This window comes from Staurois parvus, unplaced genomic scaffold, assembly GCF_062004578.1.
Source record: "Staurois parvus isolate SC_StPar_1 unplaced genomic scaffold, SC_StPar_1.0 ptg000151l, whole genome shotgun sequence".
Classification (NCBI taxonomy): domain Eukaryota; kingdom Metazoa; phylum Chordata; class Amphibia; order Anura; family Ranidae; genus Staurois; species Staurois parvus.
Genome location: NW_028317947.1, coordinates 19,260,689 through 19,285,815, shown reverse-complemented (window position 1 = coordinate 19,285,815; position 25,127 = coordinate 19,260,689). Strand labels below are relative to the sequence as shown.

Below are 25,127 nucleotides of genomic sequence, written 5' to 3'. Positions count from 1 at the left end.
ACATGAATAAAAAGAATGCAGGTGTAACAGAGGGGAATGTGGGTACATTAATTTTGACAAATGCAGTCACATGTATACATGCTCATTCGTTATACAAGGGTGCAATTCACCTGCACAGATAGCAGTCATTCTAACACTGAACAAACATTCAAAGAGAGTGAAGGTAATCAGTTCACTGGGTCCCATAAAATGTTGCAGTGACATCATGTGCCTGCAGTGCATACAATGTTTACAGCTGACAGATACATAAAATATAATAAAAGACAGATGGAAGGTAGCTGTGACACAACCCTTCCTGGGCAAAACTAATATTTTTCCAAGTTCATCATGCTACTATTTGAAGTTGCAGTATATAAAGAATTTATATTTGGCAGTCTTATGTTCTTGGAACTGGTCTTCTGTGTCTTACCTCTCAACCTCTGCCCTCTGGCTAGGATTGGTGATGGCAGCTATGTACTGCATAATGTATTTACTGGCTTCAGTCTTACCGGCGCCGCTCTCCCCTGCAACACACAGCAAAAGGATAAGTACATAGGACAATGAAAAAGATACACAAAGGCATATGGGCAGAGTGGTGGTACAGTAGCTACTAATTATACCCTGCAGCAATGAAGTGCTAGGCCCAAATCTCACAATACCATATCTGCAGGAAGCACCCCCAAGGCTTCAGTTTCTTTTCGAAATCTTGGAGTTGGACTGTAAGGATAATTATTGCAGATAGAAAACCTATGAGTATGCAGTGACACTGAGCGTAAATTCACACAAACACAGGGAGAACGAACCAACTCCATGCAGATATCAGATGCCATGGTACACAATATATTGTTTTCCAGGATCATAATCTAGTGAGCCTTTTTGTGTCTCACATTGCATTATTCAAGTTGATACTCTAAGGGGCACCCTTGCAGCTCTTTTTTCTGTACACAACACAACCCAATTGCAGGGTTTACAGCTTGTTGGCAGTCTCCCCAGCCATGTGTTGTGTATGGGGGAAATCACAGAGAGAATAGAGGTGGAAGAAAGCTGAGAGCCCATCCGATCCAGCCATCCACAAGTATCAAGAGAAGGGAGTTCCTTAAAGCAGTCATCTACACCCGTCCATGCCTTAAAGGGATCTCTGGCCAGCTGGATCCTTTATTTCCTGTGAGCTCCTGACAGCACCACCTTGCCTAGAGGGAGGATTATCCTGGACCAGGATCATATCCAACTCCTAAAGGGGACCTCTATAGATTCAGTTAATGCGTATATACATTACGCATCTGGTGAGTGTGTAATTTTACCACACTATTTGGAGCACCATTACTGGATTCTACTGTTATTCCGCATCCAGATCTGCACAGACTGTCACTTTTTATTTGATTTTGGCATATCATTTTAACATATTTATATGTTTACGGACATTACATATATTTTCAGTATTTTAGCGCTGCACCCATTTTATTTAGTTTTGGATGAGGTTTTATATTGATTGCCTTTGGTGCCTTAGCTGCTGATTAGAGAGCGCTCACTTTTTTACTGTACTTTTACAGTTTCACCAGCATCGACTGATTTTTCAACAATGTGGAGAATTGCTACGCTCCCCTTTATTTTTTGCTCTCAGGCCCAGGACACCTATACATTTGTGGTGCAGAATTCAATAAAGTGTTCAGTATAAAAATATAATATTACAGCGCAAAAAACAAACAAACAATGGTGATTAAATCAACAGTGATGAAACAATAAACAAAGTCCACTGTCCCAAATAAATGGTGATTCAATCAAACAATGGTGCCAAAACGAAATGTGTTCTTTAAGGGATATCCCTGCACCATCCATGATGGCTTAAGAGTCAAACAGTCAGTTTTGACTCTTAAGCCATACAATCTAAGAATCCATTGTATCTGGTGAGTGTGGATTGTACCGAAAGGCGATCACGGATGGTGTGGAGATATCATTTAAAAAGGAACACATTTCATTTTGGCACCGTTTTTTGATTGGAGCACTGAATCACCGCTTATTTGGGACAGTGGACTTTTTATTGTTTCATCACTGTTGATTTAATCACTATTGTGTGTTTGATTTTTGTGCTGTAATATTATATTTTTATGTTTGGAGTTTTTACCTTGTGAACAGCAGCATTAATTAGTTGGAGTATATAATAATTAAAAAAAACTTTTTTTAGGCGCGGGTTAATTTATACACATTTTTTTTAAAGTGTTCAGTATGTTTGATAACATGACAACTTTCATTTGCTTTTCGATTTTTAAGAGAATAGATTTTCTCAAAAAAAATGCATTCACTGTTAGAAATTTGTTAGAACATTTTTGCATCCTGCTCATTTGAATTTTCTCATCTCTGCAGCCAAAAATGAAAATTGATTTGACCCCACTAGTGATTAGAAAATCAGATAAATATTCTTAAAACAAATTTATTTTAACAAAATTCTGCTGTTATATGGCCAGCTTTACATATACAACAAGAAGTAGGAGGAAATCTCTCCACAGATTTAACATAGATAGAACACTTATAACAAGTGTTATAGGAACAAGTGTTGCCTTCAGAAAATTCCCCTTCTATTCCTGTCAGTGTTACAACTGCAAATTTGGGATTTTCTATGACTTTTTAGCTATAGTTACCATGGAAGAATAGAGAGGGTGAATCTCTCTAGAGGCACAGACAGCCCACAATAGGTGTTCTAACTCTTCCACACTATCCAAAAATAAAAAAAAATGTGATTTCTATATACTTTAAATTACAGTGGAAAGCCGGTACACTTTCTAGACTCTAGAGGTCATTTGCTGACTCCAAAATATCTTGGTACCCCAGCAACAAAATCTTACTTGCATAGTTCCTTGGTCAGCTCTAGCCTGGTTTGAGATTTCCACCCCCCACCTTGTGGTGTCCCTGTTCTTCCTGTTGCATTCCCAATACCATAAAACAAAACTAAAGCTTCAGCAGAGAGAAGGGATATTCTATATCAGGTGTCCAGCCAACGTGCCACCGGAGTCCCCAGGAGATATAAGAAATTGATTCAATTCTCTATAAAATAAAGTGAAATATTAGCATTGGGTGGGCTAATCATTTAGAGAGAGTAACCGTGGTGTCCAAAATTCAGTTTTCTGAAGTCACATTAGTAAAAGGTGACATTTGGTTGTCACGGGCTACTGCACCACATATTAAATAACTTTACAGGTGTAAAATATACAGATATACAGTGATGCTAGAACAGAGAATTCACAAAATATTACCTGATATAACTATACAGGTGTCTTTACATCGTCTTTTCATAGCCTTGTATGCAGCATCAGCGATAGAGAAGAGGTGAGGGGGTCTCTCATACAGCTCCCTCCCTTTATACTGTTCAATCACATCTTTCCCATAGATTGGAAGGTTCTTGTAGGGGTTCACCGAGACCACCACTTCCCCAATAAATGTGTAGATTCTTCCCTTTTCAAACCTGCAACAGCAGACAACAGGCCAACTTTAGTTTTTAAAGCAAACATCAGTACAAACTACATATTGCGAAAACCAAAAAAAAACCTTTAAAAAAAAAAAATAATAATAATAATAAAAAAAAGCACCAACACTGGACATCTTAAATAAAACAGATCCCCAGTCAGAAAACGAAATCATCAGCTATCTCACATAATATATTATGGCTAATTGGAACCCCCTGAGCTGCAACAGCATTTGCACTAAAGCTGTGAATCTCTTCCCAACTGCTGAAAGCAACCTCTTCTAATACAAGGAAATGGATGGGTGGAAGAGCCACTGCTGATACCCAGGCATATTGTGTACAATGGGTAAGGTGTTGTCCAGAAAAGTTATCTCTGTTCTTCATGATTTCTGCATGACCTTCTTGGAGATTGTGAAGTAGGAGATCTTGGAGCAGGACTATCGTGGAGATTGTGAAGCAGGAGATCTTGGAGCAGGACTATCGTGGAGATTGTGAAGTAGGAGATCTTGGAGCAGGACTATCGTGGAGATTGTGAAGTAGGAGATCTTGGAGCAGGACTATCGTGGAGATTGTGAAGTAGGAGATCTTGGAGCAGGACTATCGTGGAGATTGTGAAGTAGGAGATCTTGGAGCAGGACTATCGTGGAGATTGTGAAGTAGGAGATCTTGCAGCAGGACTATCGTGGAGATTGTGAAGTAGGAGATCTTGCAGCAGGACTATCGTGGAGATTGTGAAGTAGGAGATCTTGGAGCAGGACTATCGTGGAGATTGTGAAGTAGGAGATCTTGGAGCAGGACTATCGTGGAGATTGTGAAGTAGGAGATCTTGCAGCAGGACTATCGTGGAGATTGTGAAGTAGGAGATCTTGCAGCAGGACTATCTTGGAGATTGTGAAGTAGGAGATCTTGGAGCAGGACAATCTTGGAGATCGTGAAGTAGATCTTGGAACAGGACTATGAAGTAGGACTTTCTTGGAGATCTTGGAGCAGGACTGAAGTAGGACAGTGGGAATATGCAGCATAAGTTTTGCCTTGTATATAGACCTGGCTGTCGTTGGGTAGCACAGACCACATTCGAAAACCCATTGGTTAGAATCTACATTGTCATACATCCTTTGTCGCTAGTTTCTGTTTCAAACTGGTTTAGGATGGCTGCTTTATTGAAACTGGGATACACCTACCAAAAAAAAAAAAAAAAAAAAACACAGCACAGGGGCAGGTGTACAGTTATGTAATATTCTCTCAGAAAGTGTAAAATCCATTTAAATACTAGTAAAGTTAACTTTAATGCCACAGCATGTAGGCCTCCTGCATATGGCTGAATAAAGCATTGCATGTGTACACATGCACGTAGGTGCATTGTTGTCTATGAAACAATGCACACTGCTGTGTAAAGATCCGTAATGCATTCAAAGCTGTAGAAAAATAAATAAATAAAAGTCTACATTTCAGTGCAGTAATACTCAGGTATATGCAAGCATTTGCACCTAAATTGAAAAAGTAGAAGATGAAGAAGAATTTTAAATGTGTATATGTGTACACACATTTACATGCCTGTACGTGTGTATACAGGAGGTCTTTATGGAACATAATTAGCCAGCACGATCCTGCATATAAACATTAGTAAATGATAGCATCCATGTACAAGCTTCCTTGCTGATTATGTAGTACAGTACCATAACCTGTCACTAGAGGGAGGCAATTTACAGAATAAATAAATGAGTTGGAAATCTCCATCTAGACAGAGGAAGTCTAAAGAATTTACCTTGAGACAACTACTTCATGTAATGGCCAATCAAGCGATCATTTACATGTCTGCATTGCGACCATGCACAATATTTGCATTAATACATTGCAGTGCTATTCATTTTTACCCACTTGACCTCCAGAAGGTTTTACCCCCTTCATAACCAGGCCATTTTTTTTTGCTATGCAGAACTGTGCTACTTTAACTGGCAGTTGCATGTTCATGCAACACTGTACCCAAATGAAATTTATAGCATTTTTTTCACACAAAAACAGCTTTCTTTTAGTGGTTTTTAACCATCACTGGGTTTTTTATTTTCTCATTAGATAAATGAAAATAATACAGAAAATTCTGAAAAACACACAACTTTCTTAGTTTCTGTTATAAAATGTTGCAAACAATCTTTCTTCATAAATTTGGGCCAAAATGTATTCTGCTCAGGGGCGGACTGACCATTTGGAAACTCGGGCACTGCCCGAGGGCCCAGGGTCAGTAGGGGGCCCCATGAGATGCGCCTGGTACCTTTTTCATAGGCTTTTTTGAGTTTGCACAAGGACACAGGGGCCCCATGATCCCCTATTGCCCGGGGGCCCCATGAGTTGTCAGTCCGCCCCTGATTATGCTACATTTCTTTGGTAAAAATACCCTAAACCAATGTATGGTATTTAGTCTGTGTGAAAGTTATAGAGTCTACAAACTATAGATTTGAACATTGATCAGTCCTAATGGACTGATGGCCTATCTAATTTCTTGAGGCCCCAAAATGCCAAGAAATTACAAAATACCCCCCAAATTACTCCTTTTTTCAGAAAGTAGACATTCTGGGGTATTTAGTAAGAGGCATGGTGAGTTCTTTGAAGTTGTAATTTTTTGTCACAATTTTTTGGAAAATGAAAAAAAAAAAAAAAAATTATCCCCACAATTTTAAACATTTTTATACATACTGACACCAGTGCACTACAGCATCATCATATAACCGGTGTGGCTGTGAGCAGGAACACTGACTGGTCACCATATGTAAAAAAAATAAACATTTTTCTTTTCAATTTTTAGAAATATTTTATTACAGTGGAAAATTTTTTGAAAATGAAGAAATGAATAATCATCTGACTGGTGAGGTGGTGATAAGGGATACCAACTGGTGACAGTTTGTTAAAAAAAAAAAATGTATGTATAAAAAAAAAAAAGAAAAGTTAAGAAAATGTAATAAAAATTTATATTTATATTTATATATATATATATATATATATATATATATATATATATATATATATATATATATATATATTTGAATTCAATTTTCTTAACTTTTCTCTTTTTTTTTTTAGTTACAGTTCCTATTTTTTTTTTAACATACTGTCATCATAGTGACACTGTGCTTCTCTGGGGGGGGGGGGGGGGGGGGGATTTATTTATTTTTTTTAACTGTTATTGCTTATACAGCTTGCTTACTATTGTGATGCTGTGATTGGCTACAGCTATCACATGGTACAAGAACACTGTGAATGGCCTTGTACTATGTGATCAATAAAGCTACAGCTATCACATGGTACAAGAACGTTGTGAATGGCCTTGTACTATGTGATCAATAAGCTGTCACAATTGGCTGCCATTCATGACAATTTTGTTTACATGTTATCATGTGATCCCTATGATTGGTCATAGCGATTACATGATACCCCAGCCGCTCAAGTCACCACGTACTACTGCTGGTCAGTAAGAGGTTATTAGCACCCCAACGCAAGGAAACATACATGCATTGTAACATGCTGCAGCAAAAATGTAGTGTTGTGTATCAGAAGCGCATGCATTTCTAGGGGTTGCCTTAATGCAACGCACATAACAGGTTTCATAAAGCATGGTAAAGTGCATACATATATATATTATTTGTTTTTTTTAGGTTTTGTTGCCAAGAGATTAAGTGGATGGCTTCAAGATAATAACATGCATATCCCTGGTGTGTAATTCATCGAACATCTCCTTTGAGCTTCATTTACTTAAAAAGGACTGTAAATATACAGCATGATGTGAACAGTGGAAACATTTCTTTTTTTATTGCTCTTTATACTGGTTGGGGAGGTTTTCACTCTCTTCCTGTCCCAGTGACAACGGTAACCAAGACAGGAAAAAAGGGAAAGTTCTAATAAGGGCACACACATCAATACAATTACTAAAGTGAAGAAGAATTTGATCCTCTGTCAGGTTTTAATTCACATTGTCTTCATCCCTGTTGGGGGAGATACCTCTTCTGTCAAAGTCACCAGGAGAAAGGTGAGGGGAAATTCTCCCAGCAGGGGCACATACAACAATAAAAACCTGACAGATTAAGATATACATGATATGGGACTATCTTTATGCACTGAATGTCTTTTCTCTATTTAGGTACAATTACAAAGCATGAGATGACTGAATATGGAAAGCTATGTAAATGTGGTATGACCTGAGCTACAAAAGGTAGCCTGTATTACCACCTATTCATTGTGTATATGTAAGCTGTGATTTATTACACTGAAAGTGCTATTGTTCAAGACATTCTATTAGGGTTATTGTTACTTTAAAAAACAATAAAAAATACTGAAACAAAAAAATCTGACAGTCTCTGGAATTCATAAAGGGTCGTCAGCTTTACTGAACAAATAGTTTCTTTAGTTCACCAAATATCTGGTGAAATAAAGAAACTACTTGTTCAGTAAAGCTGATGACTCCTACCCAATTTTACATTTTTCCTTCCCAGCACCTTGGGCCAATTGGACTACCAATGGGTTCTTTTTCGCAATCTCCTTTTGCACACAACCATCTCCTTGCACCTGCCTAGAACCCAAGAGAAGACCCAGGATGGGAACACCCAGGGCTTAGAGCAGTGGTTCTCAACCTGTGGGTCGTGATCCCTTTGGGGGTCAAACGACCCTTTCACAGGGGTCGCCTAAGACCATCTGGGAAAACACATTTCCGATGTGTAAAGAGCAGCTACTGTGTAGAAAGCAGCTACTGTGTAGAAAGCAGCTACTGTGTAGAAAGCAGCTACTGTGTAGAAAGCAGCTACTGTGTAGAAAGCAGCTACTGTGTTGAAAGCAGCTACTGTGTAGAAAGCAGCAGTATTGGAGGTAAAACGACACTTCATGAATATATAATTACTGGGTAAATAATTTTATGGTTGGGGGTCACCACAACATGAGGAACTGTATTAAAGGATCACGGAATTAGGAAGGTTGAGAACCACTGGCTTAGAGAGTAACCACCTCTTCCTTACATGGAGATGGGTGTTCTCCACCTGTGAATTGGGAAGGTTGTGTGTTGTCTTGTTCTTCTGGGTGACTGCAGCTTCAACAGCTGTAAATTATTTTTTTCTTTCTGTTCCTCCCACTGGGAACTCTTCATTCTTTGAGTGAAACATTTCACTTTACTACAATATATGTGCTATCCCATCTCCCCTCCCTTCCTTTTTCCAATGGAAACCCCAAGCCACACCTTAGATTACTAGCCAACTCTTTTGGACCGCACATTTTGGGCCTTGCTCAACCACCACACCTCAACCTCTTAATAAAACTACCCAAATTTGTTGCATGTGTCAGTACTAACACAAGCCTTCTGACTACATCCAAACTGCCAGAAATGTGTTTCAGCTGCTTTACTGAATGCCCCCCTATGTATTTATGCCAATGATATGAGATGTGATCTCTTTATAGTAAATGATTGTGAACAGAAAATTATTGTTTCATATTATCACCGTTAAAAATTTGAACATTTGTTGTGTAGTGCAACCCCAGAGGAGCCGCTGTAAATCATCTGGTTCCTTCCCCAGAGGTGGCCAGGCACGCAGCATTTCCTCGCTCTCTGGCTCACTAAATAGTCCAAGGTATGCCTTTTATGCTTTTTATTGCTTGTAGAAACTTGGATGGGGCAAGGATGGCATGGGATATCCCAAGAACACTGAATAAGTAGTAATAGAAGTGTCCTCTGGTTAACAGTCTTCAAGCATCAGGGAAGAAGTGGCTGAAGTTAACTTCTCAAATGGATCGTTGCAGACTAAGGAATTACAAAGCCCTCTGAGGAAGACAACCAGCACACATTCAACAGGAATCAAAATTTAAGTCAGTACTCACAATACCACAGGATTATCAGTTGTCTCCTTCTGATATCCACCAGGCACTCTTCAGCTTGTGAGAAACAAAGCTCACAATATCACAGGACAGTTGGACACCCTCCTCCAACTTCCACTGGGCACTCTTCAGCAAGCTTTCAAGACCAAAATCCTAAACTAACACCCTTGAAGCATGCCCGCCCAGCTATGCTACAGCTGGGACCTCTATGAGCATCCAACAGCATTCCAGGGAACTGCCCTAGGGGCAGAGGCCCCCTAGGCCAGGGGCTCCTCCTGCAAGACTGGACTCAGGACCAACTCAACTCCTGCTTCAGGCCTCAGACTTTTTATGAGCTCTCCCACCACTAACTGGGCACACCTCTAAAAGTATTGGCTGGGCCTCCATATTCAGACTGCCCTTCTGCCTTTCCTCCCACTGTAATTCCAGAACCCTCTAGAATGCAGGGGGAAATATTCAGACCAGCAGCCTGTGAAACACCGAGCAGGCAACAGCAATTAACAACTGCTCCACTGGCTACAGAGGAGCCAAACTAAATTTACCTAGTAACCTACACTCGAACTAGGGGGGTGCTACAGTTGTGTTACAAAACATATTTTAGTTATTACTTGAATATAAAGAGACAGTAGTGGGAAAGGAAACAGCAATATATCCTATAGACCAGGGATGTCAAACTGGCGGCCCTCCAGCTGATGCAGAACTACAAGTCCCATCATGCCTCTGCCTTTGGGAGTCATGCTTGTAACTGTCAATCTTGCAATGCCTCATGGGACTTGTAGTTTGGCAACAGCTGGAGGGCAGCCAGTTTGACACCCGTCCTATAGACTATTTACTTGTGCCTCAAATGTCTGAGCAAAGAATAGTTGAAAACGCCCCCTGGATTTGGAGGAATTTGGTCATTACTGATGTTACAGAGTCATTCCCAGGTTCTAAAACTATCATTGTTTACCATTGACAGTCATGGGAAAACATCTTTTTGAGGATCAAGCCACTGAACTGTTTAGTTGTAGAATGAAGGATCTGCATAAACCCACAGCAGACTTGTATTTTTACATGATCAGGGAATTCCTCTGTTCTTCTCTCATTTATTTGTGTAACTATAGAATTGTCATAACAACTTGTAATGATGACAGTATAAAATACATCTAAGTCTGTACACTGCGGACTGGTTATGAGGAAGAGAGCTGGAAAGGGACTTGAGGCACGGACTATAAATAGGTCATGTTTCCTTTCCCCAATTTTATATAATGCCTCTTTATACCTCAAAGTCAGCAGGAGAACATCCAGAGAGAGGCCCAGCGCCAGCGGGAGGGCTGGAGGAAGCAAAAGGACTTAACTCCCGGCACGGACAACTTCTTGGGTCTCTGCTAACTTCGTGCTGCAATCCCAATGCCTATGAAAGAAGGTAAATGTGCTCGGATGATGCTCGAGAATTCAAAAAGGTATACTCTCGGGGCTCATGACATGGGCATCAAAAACACAGTATATAGTTTGATTTTGCAGACATCACTGTAGAAGGCTATGGGTCCATTCACACAGCGTAATGTTGGACCACAGTTAGAAGCATAAAAAAAAATTAATAATTGAACAAAGCTGTGTCCCGTGGCTGCATATTTTTGGTATTCACATGTCTGCCCTCAGCAGCAATGGAAGACCAAACCTTTAATTTACATTGTACATATGTAAACATTACACAATTTGCTGCCAGGAAGATCCTGTATAAATCAATAAAGCCTGTGTAAATGAGACCGTCAATGAAACTGGTCACTAAGAAATAGAAGCCTCTGGTGGAAGCTGCTGTTCTACGATTCATAAGCTACATATAGCTCCAGGGTGTTCCTTTATTAAATGTCAGGAACAGAACCAGAACTTTAATGCAGCTTGTGAGTTGTGAACTGGTAACGTGTTCCTGAGGATTTGGAGACAGGTGTTCTTTCCATGTGCATTGTAGGTGAATGTGCTGCCCTTGCAATCTTCATGGGGGGCCAATGTATTGTTGATGGCACCCCAAACACAGATTGCAAATGCAGTGTGTTTACTGGCACCAAATCACATTTTGGTGCAGTGCATTTTCAAAGTAGTGCAACCACTACTTTTTCTGAGGTCTATTGCTCTTTGCAGCCCATACAAATGAATAGGCTGTCAATATGCACCACACCTTGGTGTGAACTGGCCCCCGTGCCATCCTGCCGTGAACGGGCTCCCCCATGCCATCCTGCCGTGAACGGGCTCCCCCGTGCCATCCTGCCGTGAACGGGCTCCCCCGTGCCATCCTGCCGTGAACTGGCCCCCCCGTGCCATCCTGCCGTGAACTGGCCCCCCGTGCCATCCTGCCGTGAACTGGCTCCCCCGTGCCATCCTGCCGCAAAACTGGCCCCCCGTGCCATCCTGCCGCAAACTGGCCCCCCGTGCCATCCTGCCGCAAACTGGCCCCCGTGCCATCCTGCCGCAAACTGGCCCCCGTGCCATCCTGCCGCAAACTGGCCCCCCGTGCCATCCTGCCGCAAACTGCCCCCCCGTGCCATCCTGTCGCAAACTGCCCCCCGTGCGATCCTGCCGCAAACTGGCCCCCCGTGCGATCCTGCCGCAAACTGGCCCCCCGTGCCATCCTGCCGCAAACTGCCCCCCCGTGCCATCCTGCCGCAAACTGCCCCCCCGTGCCATCCTGTCGCAAACTGCCCCCCCGTGCCATCCTGTCGCAAACTGCCCCCCCGTGCCATCCTGTCGCAAACTGCCCCCCCGTGCCATCCTGTCGCAAACTGCCCCCCCGTGCCATCCTGTCGCAAACTGCCCCCCCGTGCGATCCTGCCGCAAACTGGCCCCCCGTGCGATCCTGCCGCAAACTGGCCCCCCGTGCGATCCTGCCGCAAACTGCCCCCCCGTGCCATCCTGTCGCAAACTGCCCCCCCGTGCCATCCTGTCGCAAACTGCCCCCCCGCGCCATCCTGTCGCAAACTGCCCCCCCGTGCCATCCTGTCGCAAACTGCCCCCCCGTGCCACCCTGTCGCAAACTGCCCCCCGTGCGATCCTGCCGCGAACTAACCCCCCATGCGATCCTGCCGCGAACTAACCCCCCGTGCGATCCTGCCGCGAACTAACCCCCCGTGCGATCCTGCCGCAAACTGGCCTTTAAAGAGAAAGCGATAAATCAGTGATTCCATTATCTTTCTTCTGCCCTCAAAGAGAACCAATCTGACATCTGTGAGTCTTGGTCTCTACAATTCGTATGACAGCGTTTCAGAAGAACAGCCTGATACTTCTGTCCTGACAAGGAGAGAATACAGGAAAAGAACAAAAACCAAGTAAGCCCTGAGAGGTAAGGCTGCACTATTATTACGACTCAAGAGTAGAGGTTCAGATTCTTTTAGGTCTAAAACCAGAACGGATACAGTGGGTTATGAAGAACAATGTCCAGTTGTTTCTGATGGGATTTATTATTCTTTTGAAAATATATCATTGAACATTTCCTATTTTTAATATGTTAATGGCACTGAAGGATAAGTTCACCTTTCGTAACATGTAACACGTATATTCAGGGTGTAACATGTAACATGTTATGAATGCACCGGCTCCCACTTCTCCCCACTCCCCATAGTGACAGCTAGCGGGGGTACTTCTCCTCCTGCTAGCTGCCACAATTTAAAATTGTAAATGAGTGAACTACAAGTCTCAACAGCCTTAGCGGCTGTCAGCTTGTAGTTCTCAATGAACTACCGTGGCACTGTGGAGCGTCGTATTAGTTCGTTGAGTCTTCCTGACAGTAAATATCTGCTTGCCCGTATGAGATGTACAGGCACACAGATATACTGACAGGTCTGCAGGAGACCTGCACGGCACCAGCAATCTGCTGATTGTTGGTGTAATGTTTTAGAGGCTCAAGAAGCAAAAAATAAATGCATCTTTTTTTTTACCTGCAAAAAAAAAATAAAAAATAAATGTGCATGTACAATTTTTTGTTAAAAAGGTGTTGTTGTCTCTGTCTGGTTGACTGCATATTACCAATAAAACTCTTCGTAAAGAAAAGGTGAACTTATCCTTTAAAGTACATTTAACCCCATTACCACATTTTTCATATAAGTTTTAACATCAAGTCATCGTTCATGGTTTGAAATCTGCAGTTTTCATTATACTAGTGATCCTACCATAAAAGTTCCTTTTTTAGGCACTTCTTGTTATGGGGTGACAACAATCTGTCCCTGTCTTCCAATTGTGCTCCTGCATTGTCACTCTGTCACAAGGGTTCCCAGTAGAGACTATAAGAGGCCATTTCAATACATATGGAACATAGTTACATAGTTAGTCTGGCTGAAAAAAGACAAAAGTCCATCCAGTTAACCATTACAAAAAAAAAAAAAAAGTTATAATTCTACACACACAGTTGATCCAGAGGAAGAAAAAAAAACAAAAAACAAAACAGCGAAGCATGATCCAATTTGCTCCTGCAGGGAAAAAAATTCCTTCCTGATCCCCCGAGAGGCAATCGGATATTCCCTGGATCAACTTTACCTATAAATGTTAGTATCCAGTTATATTCTGTGCATCTAAAAAGAATCCAGGCCTTGTTTAAAGCAATCCACTGAGCTGGCCAGAACCTTGAACCAGAACTTTTGAGGGAGTCTATTCCACATTTTCACAGCTCGCACTGTGAAGAAACCTTTCCGTATTTGGAGATTAAATTTCTTTTCCTCCAGACATGAAGAGTGCCCCCTTGTCCTCTGTGATGACCTCAGGGTGAATAGCTTACTATATGAACCACTGATGTATTATACATGGAGATCATATCCCCCCTTATGTATTATACATGGAGATCATATCCCCCCCCTTATGTATTATACATGGAGATCATATCCCCCCTTATGTATTATACATGGAGATCATATCCCCCCTTATGTATTATACATGGAGATCATATCCCCCCTTATGTATTATACATGGAGATCATATCCCCCTTATATATTATACATGGAGATCATATCCCCCCTTATGTATTACACATGGAGATCATATCCCCCTTATGTATTACACATGGAGATCATATCCCCCCTTATGTATTACACATGGAGATCATATCCCCCCTTATGTATTATACATGGAGATCATATCCCCCTTATGTATTACACATGGAGATCATATCCCCCCTTATGTATTACACATGGAGATCATATCCCCCCTTATGTATTACACATGGAGATCATATCCCCCCTTATGTATTATACATGGTGATCATATCCCCCCTTATGTATTATACATGGAGATCATATCCCCCCTTATGTATTATACATGGAGATCATATCCCCCCTTATGTATTATACAAGATCATATCCCCCCTTATGTATTATACAAGGAGATCATATCCCCCCTTATGTATTACACATGGAGATCATATCCCCCCTTATGTATTACACATGGAGATCATATCCCCCCTTATGTATTACACATGGAGATCATATCCCCCCTTATGTATTATACAAGGAGATCATATCCCCCCTTATGTATTATACAAGGAGATCATATCCCCCCTTATGTATTACACATGGAGATCATATCCCCCCTTATGTATTACACATGGAGATCATATCCCCCCTTATGTATTACACATGGAGATCATATCCCCCCTTATGTATTATACATGGAGATCATATCCCCCCTTATGTATTATACATGGAGATCATATCCCCCCTTATGTATTATACATGGAGATCATATCCCCCCTTATGTATTATACATGGAGATCATATCCCCCCTTATGTATTATACATGGAGATCATATCCTCCCTTATGTATTATACATGAGATCATATCCCCCCCTTATGTATTATACATAGAGATCATATCCCCCCTTATGTACTATACATGGTGATCATATCCCCCCTTATGTATTATACATGGAGATCATATCCTCCCTTATGTATTATACATGGAGATCATATCCCCCCTTATGTATTATACATGGAGATCATATCCCCCCTTATGTATTATACATGGAGATCATATCCCCCCTTATGTATTATACATGGAGATCATATCCCCCCTTATGTATTATACATGGAGATCATATCCCCCCCTTATGTATTATACATGAAGATCATATCCCCCCTTATGTATTATACATGGTGATCATATCCTCCCTTATGTATTATACATGGAGATCATATCCCCCCCCTTATGTATTATACATGGTGATCATATCCCCCCTTATGTATTATACATGGAGATCATATCCCCCCTTATGTATTATACATGGTGATCATATCCCCCCTTATGTATTATACATGGAGATCATATCCCCCCTTATGTATTATACATGGAGATCATATCCCCCCTTATGTATTATACATGGTGATCATATCCCCCCTTTATCTCCTCTTCTCAAGAGAGAATAAATTCAGTTCCTCTAATCTCTCCTCATAGGTGATCTTCTCCATGCCTCGTATCAGTTTGGTTGCCCTTCTCTGTACTTTCTCCAGTTCCCCAATGTTCTTTTTGTGAATTGGTGCCCAAAACTGAACTGCATATTCCAGATAAGGTCTTACTAATGATTTTTACCAGGATAAAATCTCTCTCTCTCTCTCTAAAGTCTATACCTCTATTAATACAAGAGAGGATTTTGCTCACTTTAGAAACCGCAGCTTGGCATTGTATGCCATTGACATGCTAACACGCAACATGCTGTGCCAACATTGCTGCTGCACATATATGCGGACTGAATGTGGCTGCAAAGAGGCTACAGAAGATCAGCAGCACTGAGATGAAACAAAGGATGAGAAATAGGTGAAAACATAAAAAAATGTCAATCCACAATGTATATAATTGTTTTTAGACTTCAATGGACTATATACATTTTTCTTATTTTAGAAAAAAAAAACAGGTAACCAATATCTAACCAAGTATATAAGAGATCTGCATCCTTATTCAATGTTTTATTATTCAACACTCCTCTTTACCAGTCACATGGGCAACTGAGGGTTAAAAGGCAGGCAACCCTTGATTGTGTAAGCACTATATGATCTCTATCTCATGCTGAGCTCACAGACTATCCCATCCGGTTCTGGGGTGTGGCAGGAGAAGATGTCAACCCCCTCCAGATTTCAAAACAGAACCTGAACACCCTCCCCTCCCTAGAATGAGTCTGTACGATGGGTGCAGATCATGCCAACATCTGATCTAATAGACTGGGTATTCACGTCATCTTGGAGTATTGCACAGAGAGTACCTGCAACATTCTATAAATATACTACCATAGATCGACAGGTAATACATTGTTCTGGGGTAAGGGCTAAAAGGGGGTCACCACATTAAGCTGAACCACAAAAAAAAATAAATAAAAAAATATAATAATAATAATAATAATAGGGAATAGAGACTTGTTTTCTCCCGTTCAAAGTGAAGACAACATTTAACATTGAAATCCAGGCAGACAATAAAAGTTACATTCCAGTTATAGATTAACTGGAAAAAAAAGCTGAACTCGAAATATATTCCTCAACAGTCACATAGTATATAAATCCTCACACCAAGATTCAAGTAAGAATACACATGACTCTTGTATATAGATCAAGCGGGGGCTCAGAGGAGCAATCTTGTATTACAGGTACCCAATTTTTAAGTGTCAGGTAAGTGCACCATGCAGCTATCCAGGCTAAGTGTAGGGCTTTGTAGTATTTAACAATGTCCGGGAGGCCAATACCTCCATCGCATTTGTGGAGGGTATCAAGCGTAAGATTGTATCAAAGCACAGAGATGAGTAACGTAGGCTTGGGGAATGTATATAGGAATTGTCTGAATAAGGTAGAGGAGCTGAGAGAGGATAGTCAAATTTGGAATTGGATTGGAATTAATTGAATGCATTGCACCTCCCATACCAGGTCAGTGTGAGTGATTGACAATTGCATAGGTCAATTCTGATGTTCCCTAATAAAAGGACAAAAGTTTGCGCCATATACACTATATTGCCAAAAAGTATTGGTCGGCCTGCCTATACACGCACATGAACTTCAATGGCATACCAGTCTTAGTCCGTAGGGTTCAATATTGAGTTGGCCCCGCCCTTTGCAGCTGTAACAGCTTAAACTCTTCTGGGAAGGCCGTCCACAAGGTTTAGGAGGGTGTCTATGGGAAGGTTGGACCATTCTTCCAGAAGCACATTTGTGAGGTCAGGCACTGATATCAGACGAGAAGGCCTGGCTCGCAGTCTCCGCTCTAATTCATCCCAACTGTGCAGGTCAGTCAAGTTCCTCAACCCCAAACTTGCTTATACATGTCTTTATGGACCTTGCTTTGTGCACTGGTGCGCAGTCATGTTGGAACAGGAAGGGGCCATCCCCAAATTGTCCCCACAATGTCGGGAGCATGAAATTGTCCAAAATATTTTGGTATGCTGACACCTTAAGAGTTCCCTTCACTGGAACTAAGGGGCCAAGCCCAACCCCTGAAAAACAACCCCACACTATAATCCCCCTCCAGCAAACTTTACACTTGGTATAGTGCAGTCAGGCAAGTACCGATCTTCTGGCAACTGCCAAACCCAGACACATCCATCAGATTTCCTGAGAAGTGTGATTGGTCACTCCAGAGAGAACACGTCTCCACTGCTCTAGAGTCCAGTGGCGGCGTGCTTTACACCACGGCATCCAACGATTTGCATTGTACTTGGTGATGCAAGGCTTGGATGCAGCTGCTCGGCCATGAAAACCCATTCCATGAAGCTCTCTACGCACTGTTGTGCTAATCTGAAGGCCACATGAAGTTTGGAGGTTTTTAGCTATTGACTCTACAGACAGTTGGCGACTTCTGCTTCAGCATGCGCCGACCCTGCTCTGTCATTTTACATAGCCAACAACTTTGTGGCCAAGTTGCTGTTCCACGAACAGTTGACCAATATTTAGTAGCAAGGAAATTTCACGGATGGATTTATTGCACAGGTGGCAACCTATCACGGGACCACGCTTGGTGTCACTGAGCTCCTGAGAGCGGCCCATTCTTTCACAATGTTTGTAGAAGCAGTCTGCATGCCTAGGTGCTTGATTTTATACACCCCTGTGGCTATGGAGGTGATTGGAACACCTGAATCCAATGATTTGGAGGGCTGGCCCAATACTTTTGGCAGTATAGTGTAGATCAGACGGGTCAGGTGTTATTTTGATGAAACGATTAGTCCATCTATGTAGCATGGGTGGAGGAATGACTAAATGCAGGCTGAACCGAAAATAATCTATGTGTGTATAGCTAACATAAGGGAGTGATGATTCCATCAGTGCAACGCCTCTCCCTCATCGTCTATTCACACGCCGTGGAGTATCTTGGACCAGATTGTATTGCTCAGTGTATCCTGCAGAGAGTGAAGATGTGTTTTGCTCATGCAGGGCAAAGCAATAGCTTAGCTTTAACTTATCCCACCCCAACAACTTCTACTTACTTTTGTTTCACTCCCACCCTGCTCTGTTCAGTTGAAGTCAAATCATGCATAAGCTACATTTTGCCTGAGTTGTATTTTACACAACATCGCAGTCATCTCCAACAGAGACGACTGCTGATCAGTTGCTCTGCTTTTTGCACATTCTTTCTAAATGAGCCATAAAGAAATTTGTAAATAATTATACGCGATTCATAGTTAACATGACAATCATGAGTAGACTATTACCATGCTACATAATACAGTCAAAGCCTACAGTAACATCTTAGACACAAGGTGATGGCTCATGGGTATCACACACCATTGTTATTGTTTATTAAAAGCAGTTTTTCCACTGTGACAAGACCAGGCAAGACCTGTAATCAACTTGTTTATCCAAGATTAATCCTCATGGAGGCCACACTAGAAGCAGAGTCCTGGTGTTCTCTGCAGTGCAAGCCTTCTGTTATCTTGGAACCACAAGCATCATTAGTCTCTGCCCACCGACTACTACCTGTATCTTTCCGGAAAGATTACAGTTGTGTTCAAAATAATAGCAGTCAGACATCACTAACCGGATCAATCACTGTTTTTGGTAGAAATGATATTTCTATATGGCAAATAATTTACTAGCAGGTGTAGTAGAGTAATAGAAATCCAACAGACCCAACAGTCATGACATGCATGCTGCTGATTCTGTGTCATTGAATCACTCATTGAAAGGGGCATGTTCAAAATAATAGCAGTGTGGAGCTCTATAAGTGAGGTCATTCTTTGAAAAACAGGTGGCAATTATTGCCCTTATTTGAGGAAGGAAGGCAGCAAATGTTGTACATGCTGATTACAGTACATTTCTCTCTGAAATTCTGAGGAAAATGGGTCATTCCAGACATTGTTCAGAAGAACAGCGTACCTTGATTAAATAGTTGATTGGAGAGGGGAAAACATATAAAGAAGTGCAGAAAATGATAGGCTGCTCAGCTAAAATGATCGCAAATGCTTTACAATGGCAACCAAAACCTGAAAGATGTGGAAGAAAGCGAAAAACTACCATTTGAATGGATAGAAGAATAGCCAAAATGGCAAGGACTCAGCCAACAATCAGCTCCAGGAAGATCAAAGAAGGTGTAAAGTTCCCTGTGAGTACTGTTACAATTAGAAGACGCCTATGTGAAGCCAAGCTATCTGCAAGAAGCCCCCGCAAAGTCCCACTGTTGAAGAAAAAAAAAAAAAGATGTGCTGAAGAGGTTACAAAGAGCACATTGACTGGCCTAAAGAGAAATGGCGCAACATTTTGTGGACTGATGAAAGTAAGATTGTTCTTTTTGGGTCTAGTGGCCGGAGACAGTTTGTCAGATGACCCTCAAACACTGAATTCAAGCCACAGTACACTGTGAAGACAGTGAAGCATGGTGGTGCAAGCATCATGATATGGGGATGTTTCTCATACTACGGTGTTGGGCCTATTTATCACACACCAGGGATCATGGATCAGTTTGAATACATCAGAGTACTTGAAGAGGTCATGCTGCCTTATGCTGAAGAGGAAATGCCCTTGAAATGGGTGTTCCAACAAGACAACGACCCCAAACACACCAGTAAACGTGCAACATCTTGGTTCCAGACCAACAAGATTGACGTTATGGAGTGGCCAGCCCAATCCCCGGATCTTAGTCCAATAGAAAACTTGTGGGGTGACATCAAAAATGCAGTTTCTGAGGCAAAACCAAGAAATAGAGAAGAACTGTGGAATGTCATCCAAACATCCTGGGCTGGAATACCTGATCACAGGTGCCAGAAGTTGGGCGACTCCATGCAACACAGATGTACAGCAGTTCTCAGAAACAGTGCGACTACAACCAAATATTCATTAAGTGATTCAAAGGAAAGCAAAATCTTCAAACATTTTCAGTTTATATAGTGAATGTTTGAGTTTGTAAAGAAGAATACAAACACTGCTATTTTTTTGAACCGTCTAATATTCACTTTTCTTCAGAGGAACAACACAAATTTGATATATTTTTCTTCATGTTTTGATTTGGAATAGAATGTGTCGTGTTCCCAATGCATTTGTGTGGATGGAAATGAAAGCTATTAGAAGGATTTTGGGCTTTATTTACTTTTTTCAACACACTGCTATTATTTTGAACACAACTGTACATGAAGGCAACAACCTAGACCAGGGGAGAGAGAGGAGAGGGAGAGAGGGAGGGAGAGAGGGAGGGAGAGAGGGAGGGAGAGAGGGAGGGAGAGAGGGAGGGAGAGAGGGAGGGAGAGAGGGGGGGGGAGGGAGAGAGGGGGGGGAGGGAGGGAGAGAGGGGGGAGAGAGAGGGGGAGAGAGAGGGAGAGAGCGCGCGCAAACTGCAACCCAAAAAACGTATTTATGGCAAATTTCCAACACTGCAATTAAACTTGAATACCGAGGTCTTAGTTTAGAAAAAACAACCCACCGACCACCAGCACAAGGGGGCAAAGTTCCACCGACCAGCAGCACAAGGGGGCAAAGTTCCACCGACCAGCAGCACAAGGGGACAAAGTTCCACCGACCACCAGCACAAGGGGGCAAAGTTCCACCGACCACCAGCACAAGGGGACAAAGTTCCACCGACCACCAGCACAAGGGGACAAAGTTCCACCGACCACCAGCACAAGGGGGCAAAGTTCCACCGACCACCAGCACAAGGGGGCAAAGTTCCACCGACCACCAGCACAAGGTGGCAAAGTTCCACCGACCGCCAGCACAAGGGGGCAAAGTTCCACCGACCACCAGCACAAGGGGGCAAAGTTCCACCGACCACCAAAACAAGGGGGCAAAGTTCCACCGACCACCAAAACAAGGGGGCAAAGTCCCACCGACCACCAAAACAAGGGGGCAAAGTTCCATCGACCACCAAAACAAGGGGGCAAAGTTCCATCGACCGCCAGCACAAGCTAAAATCTTGTGTTAATAAAAACGAATGTATTAAAACTCACAGCCAGTCCAATATATATATCCTTGGCAGCGCACTGTCACGGCTCGTAACGTCATCATCTGGCGCCGCTACTCCTGCATGCGCATGGCCCCTATGTGCGCTGTTATCTGATGCTCAGCTGCTGGGGAGATGCGGGGGGCGAATTGGCTCGAGATGCTGGGGCTAATTGGCTCGCATGCCCACTGCGGCACACGTGCCATAGGTTCGCAACCACTGACCTAGACGATGCTATAGGCAATACATTTCCTCTCTTTGCCAATGGACTGTATTCTCTTAATGCTACATGCTCATTCAATATGACTGAAGTGACCCTCTATGTTTCTTTACTTCATCCACAGCAGAGCTAGGGCATCCTATCCATAAAGTCCATCTTCCTCCAACCTCCTTTAATCATAAATTGTGACCATGGAGATGAACAGAATAAAGTTGCACTACAGTGAGTCTAATTGACCTTTTATGAATGTAATGTCTTTATTGGAAAATGTAGTCATCTTGTAATTTACACCTGCAAAGTCAATTTAATTTTGTACTTTGTAAGCTCAATTAAATCCACTGAAACAGAAATAAATGGTTTGACAGCATGGTCTCTACAAGTATACCTATTTTGATGTGCAAAACATTGCCAGAACAGGTTCTGCATACCGTGCAATTTATAATTCTATGGCTCAAAAGTGGGAAACTCCTTTGACAAATAAGATCAGGGTTCTCGTTTTTCTTCTATTTATATGGATATATTTACACCCAACCCGGACTGGGTTGGTTCCTGAAGCGAATGCATCCTATAACTCTTCCTTCAAATTCTAACCACTCCTAAGCTGTACATCCCTTGTTGTAACGCTTTTAATTGTCTCTTTAAACCTTCTCAGTAGTTTAAGGTTTCCCACCCAATAACATCGACAGTTAACCCATAGACTGCTTCTAGGTTCCTGTGACTTCTTATATAGTTGAATACTTGAGTCAAATAGCACGTAAAAAGTTATCTATAAAAGGGATTTCTATTATTTTTAGTTATTGGCTGGGACAAAGAGGTTACCAACATACAATGCAAAGTACTGGAAGAGTGATGTCAGTAGTTTAGCTGACTGCAGACATTAAGTGAACATATTCTTTGAGCATGTGCTTTAATGCTCCCCTCCCTGCCTAGGAGATCTCATTGAAAATGAAAGCAGTTACCTGTCAAAAATCAGGTACATGCTCCCCATAGGTGCCAATCCTTAACAAGGCACAAGTGATGAGGCCTTAAAGCAGAACTTCCCCTTTTGGGTGGAGCTCCACTTTAAGCATTCCCTTCTCTGGCCAAAACTATAAAATCTGGCTTTACATGCACTTTAAAACTCAAAACAAAATCTTACACTTTTTTATCCCTTTATAATTCCAAACCCCCCTACATTACAATTATTGACTGCCATAAAGTGTTACTAAACCCTGGACCTCGAATTTACTATATCTGGTCTTCCACAGTGTACAGAACATGGAAAAGCAATTATTTCAGTAAATATAAACTGCTAAAATACCTTTTCTAATCAGCAGCATACAGCAGTCTTGTGGCTTCTATTAGTGTCCGACTGAGCACTGGTTAATCTTGCAGGAGGAGTTTTTATTCTGCTGTGACTGTTCTATGAGGCTGTATGACCCTTGACTCTGTCTGGACACTGCTGATTGACCCTGTGCCAATCACATACACTCTCCTAAGAAAACACTCTAGCAATACACACCAAACTGAGCATGTGCAAAGTGTCTCCTAGGGCTCTGTACTATCAGCAGGTGAATTGGGGACTGTGGAAGAAAGGGAGGATCAAAAAAGACAGGATCAAACAGCCTTTTTTACATAATGCAGAGGATTAACCCCTTAGGTTCCACAGTGAGTAGAACAAGCATAGTTTGCTGCATATACAGACTGATTTTACTGTTGTGGGCATAGTATCACCTTAAAGCTAAATTCCGGGCCAAAAAGGTTCTTCTCAAACATACCTCAGTTTACCCATCTTTGGATAGTACAGATGCAATTTGAAAAGTCACCTACAACCAGGGGCGGACTGACAACTCATGGGGCCCCCGGGCGATAGGGGATCATGGGGCCCGTGTCCTTGCCCAAACACAAAAAAGCCTATAAAAAAAAAAAAAAAAAAAAAAAAAAAAAAAAAAAAAAAGGTACCAAGGGCATCTCATGGGGCCCAAATGGTCAGTCTGCCCCTGCCTACAACCATGTAATAAAACCACTAAAACAGACACAGATAGGTACAGGAGGGACAAATAATGGCGGTATTGCAGTGGAGGTAGTCATATTACTACATTTCTCTTTACCTTTACCACTATATGTACACTTGCTTATGAAGAGAGCTTGGGCTCAGTCCCAGGGCTAAAAGCCTGTGGGTCATTTGTTTTGCCCTTCCTGGATGACATGTATTAGGCCCAGTACTTGTCTGATCCATCATAATACTGATCCCCACACAAGAACAGCCTAAAGCAAATGAGGCAATGACTGGCTCTCTGTAATAGGCAGCATCTGCTTGGCTGATCTAGTAGGCCATTGTTTTGGTCGTCTGGACCTGAACAGGTTTAAATAATAAATAACAAGCCCACATTCTCCTTTTCTTTATACATGTGTAAAATCTATTTATGTCAATCCACGTGCACAGCTCCACCCGGCCCCTCTGATCCAGCAATGTGTTTTCAGTTAGAAGGACATTTTTGTGGTGTAGTTGGCTTATTCCACAGGGAAAAAACATAAGAGACTTGAAATCCTGCACAGAGGTTTGGCAGTGAGATTTTAACTCCTTCACAGGAGAAATGTTTAGGGTTAATTCTCCAGGAAAGGTTAACATGATGTTGCTACCACAAAAATATGGCCTAGCAGTACCAGAATCTTTCTACAACCTTCTTAGGACACTGTCATGCTACACCTGAGATCACCCAAACTCCACCCCAATCATGCTTGTATTTCAGCCAAATCATACCCATTTCCCTAATGTCTGAGACTTCAGAAGTCTCAAAGCCAAGGTTGTACTGCCAAACTGGAGTTGGGAGGTATTCCAGTATCATTCCAGCCAACAAGTCTGTCTAGGCAAATACTGAATGCTCGTCACAGTGAAATAAGCCACGTTATGATCAATCAACCCCATTCTTTATCAATGCAATTACTTCCTAAAGAGTTAAAGGGTAGAAACCTGTCGAAGATCCATAATATTGCCACCTCTTTGTGTGTAGGTGTGTAATGTGCTTTAAAGTGCCTCCAGGGATGAACTTGTTCTGATCTGGGAAACAGTTCACAGAGGATGTGGAACGGAAGGGCTACTTCTGGAAACCGCATGAGAGGAACATTTCCATAAACAATGCAAGACACTGGTTTGAGTTACTGTTGAGCCATGTGACACCATTCACTGCGGCACGATTTTCATGTACATCCTGTACCCATTTCTTTACAACACCTAAAAGTAGAAGCATATCCTTTATTGCACTGTTAATATGCTGCCTTGCTCTA

General features: G+C 42.0%; 1 protein-coding gene across 2 annotated transcripts in view; it reads right to left on the bottom strand.

Annotated features, from left to right (window-relative positions):
* MYO1D (myosin ID) overlaps positions 1-25,127 on the bottom strand; it is a 120,159-nt gene that overhangs the window by 59,515 nt on the left and 35,517 nt on the right. For both annotated transcript variants that reach the window (XM_089674587.1, XM_089674589.1), the window contains 2 exons: positions 3,228-3,436; positions 410-503 (listed from right to left, as the gene is read on the bottom strand). In XM_089674587.1, coding sequence (XP_089530713.1) covers positions 410-503; positions 3,228-3,436 — 303 coding nt within the window. The remainder of the gene's footprint in view (positions 1-409; positions 504-3,227; positions 3,437-25,127) is intronic.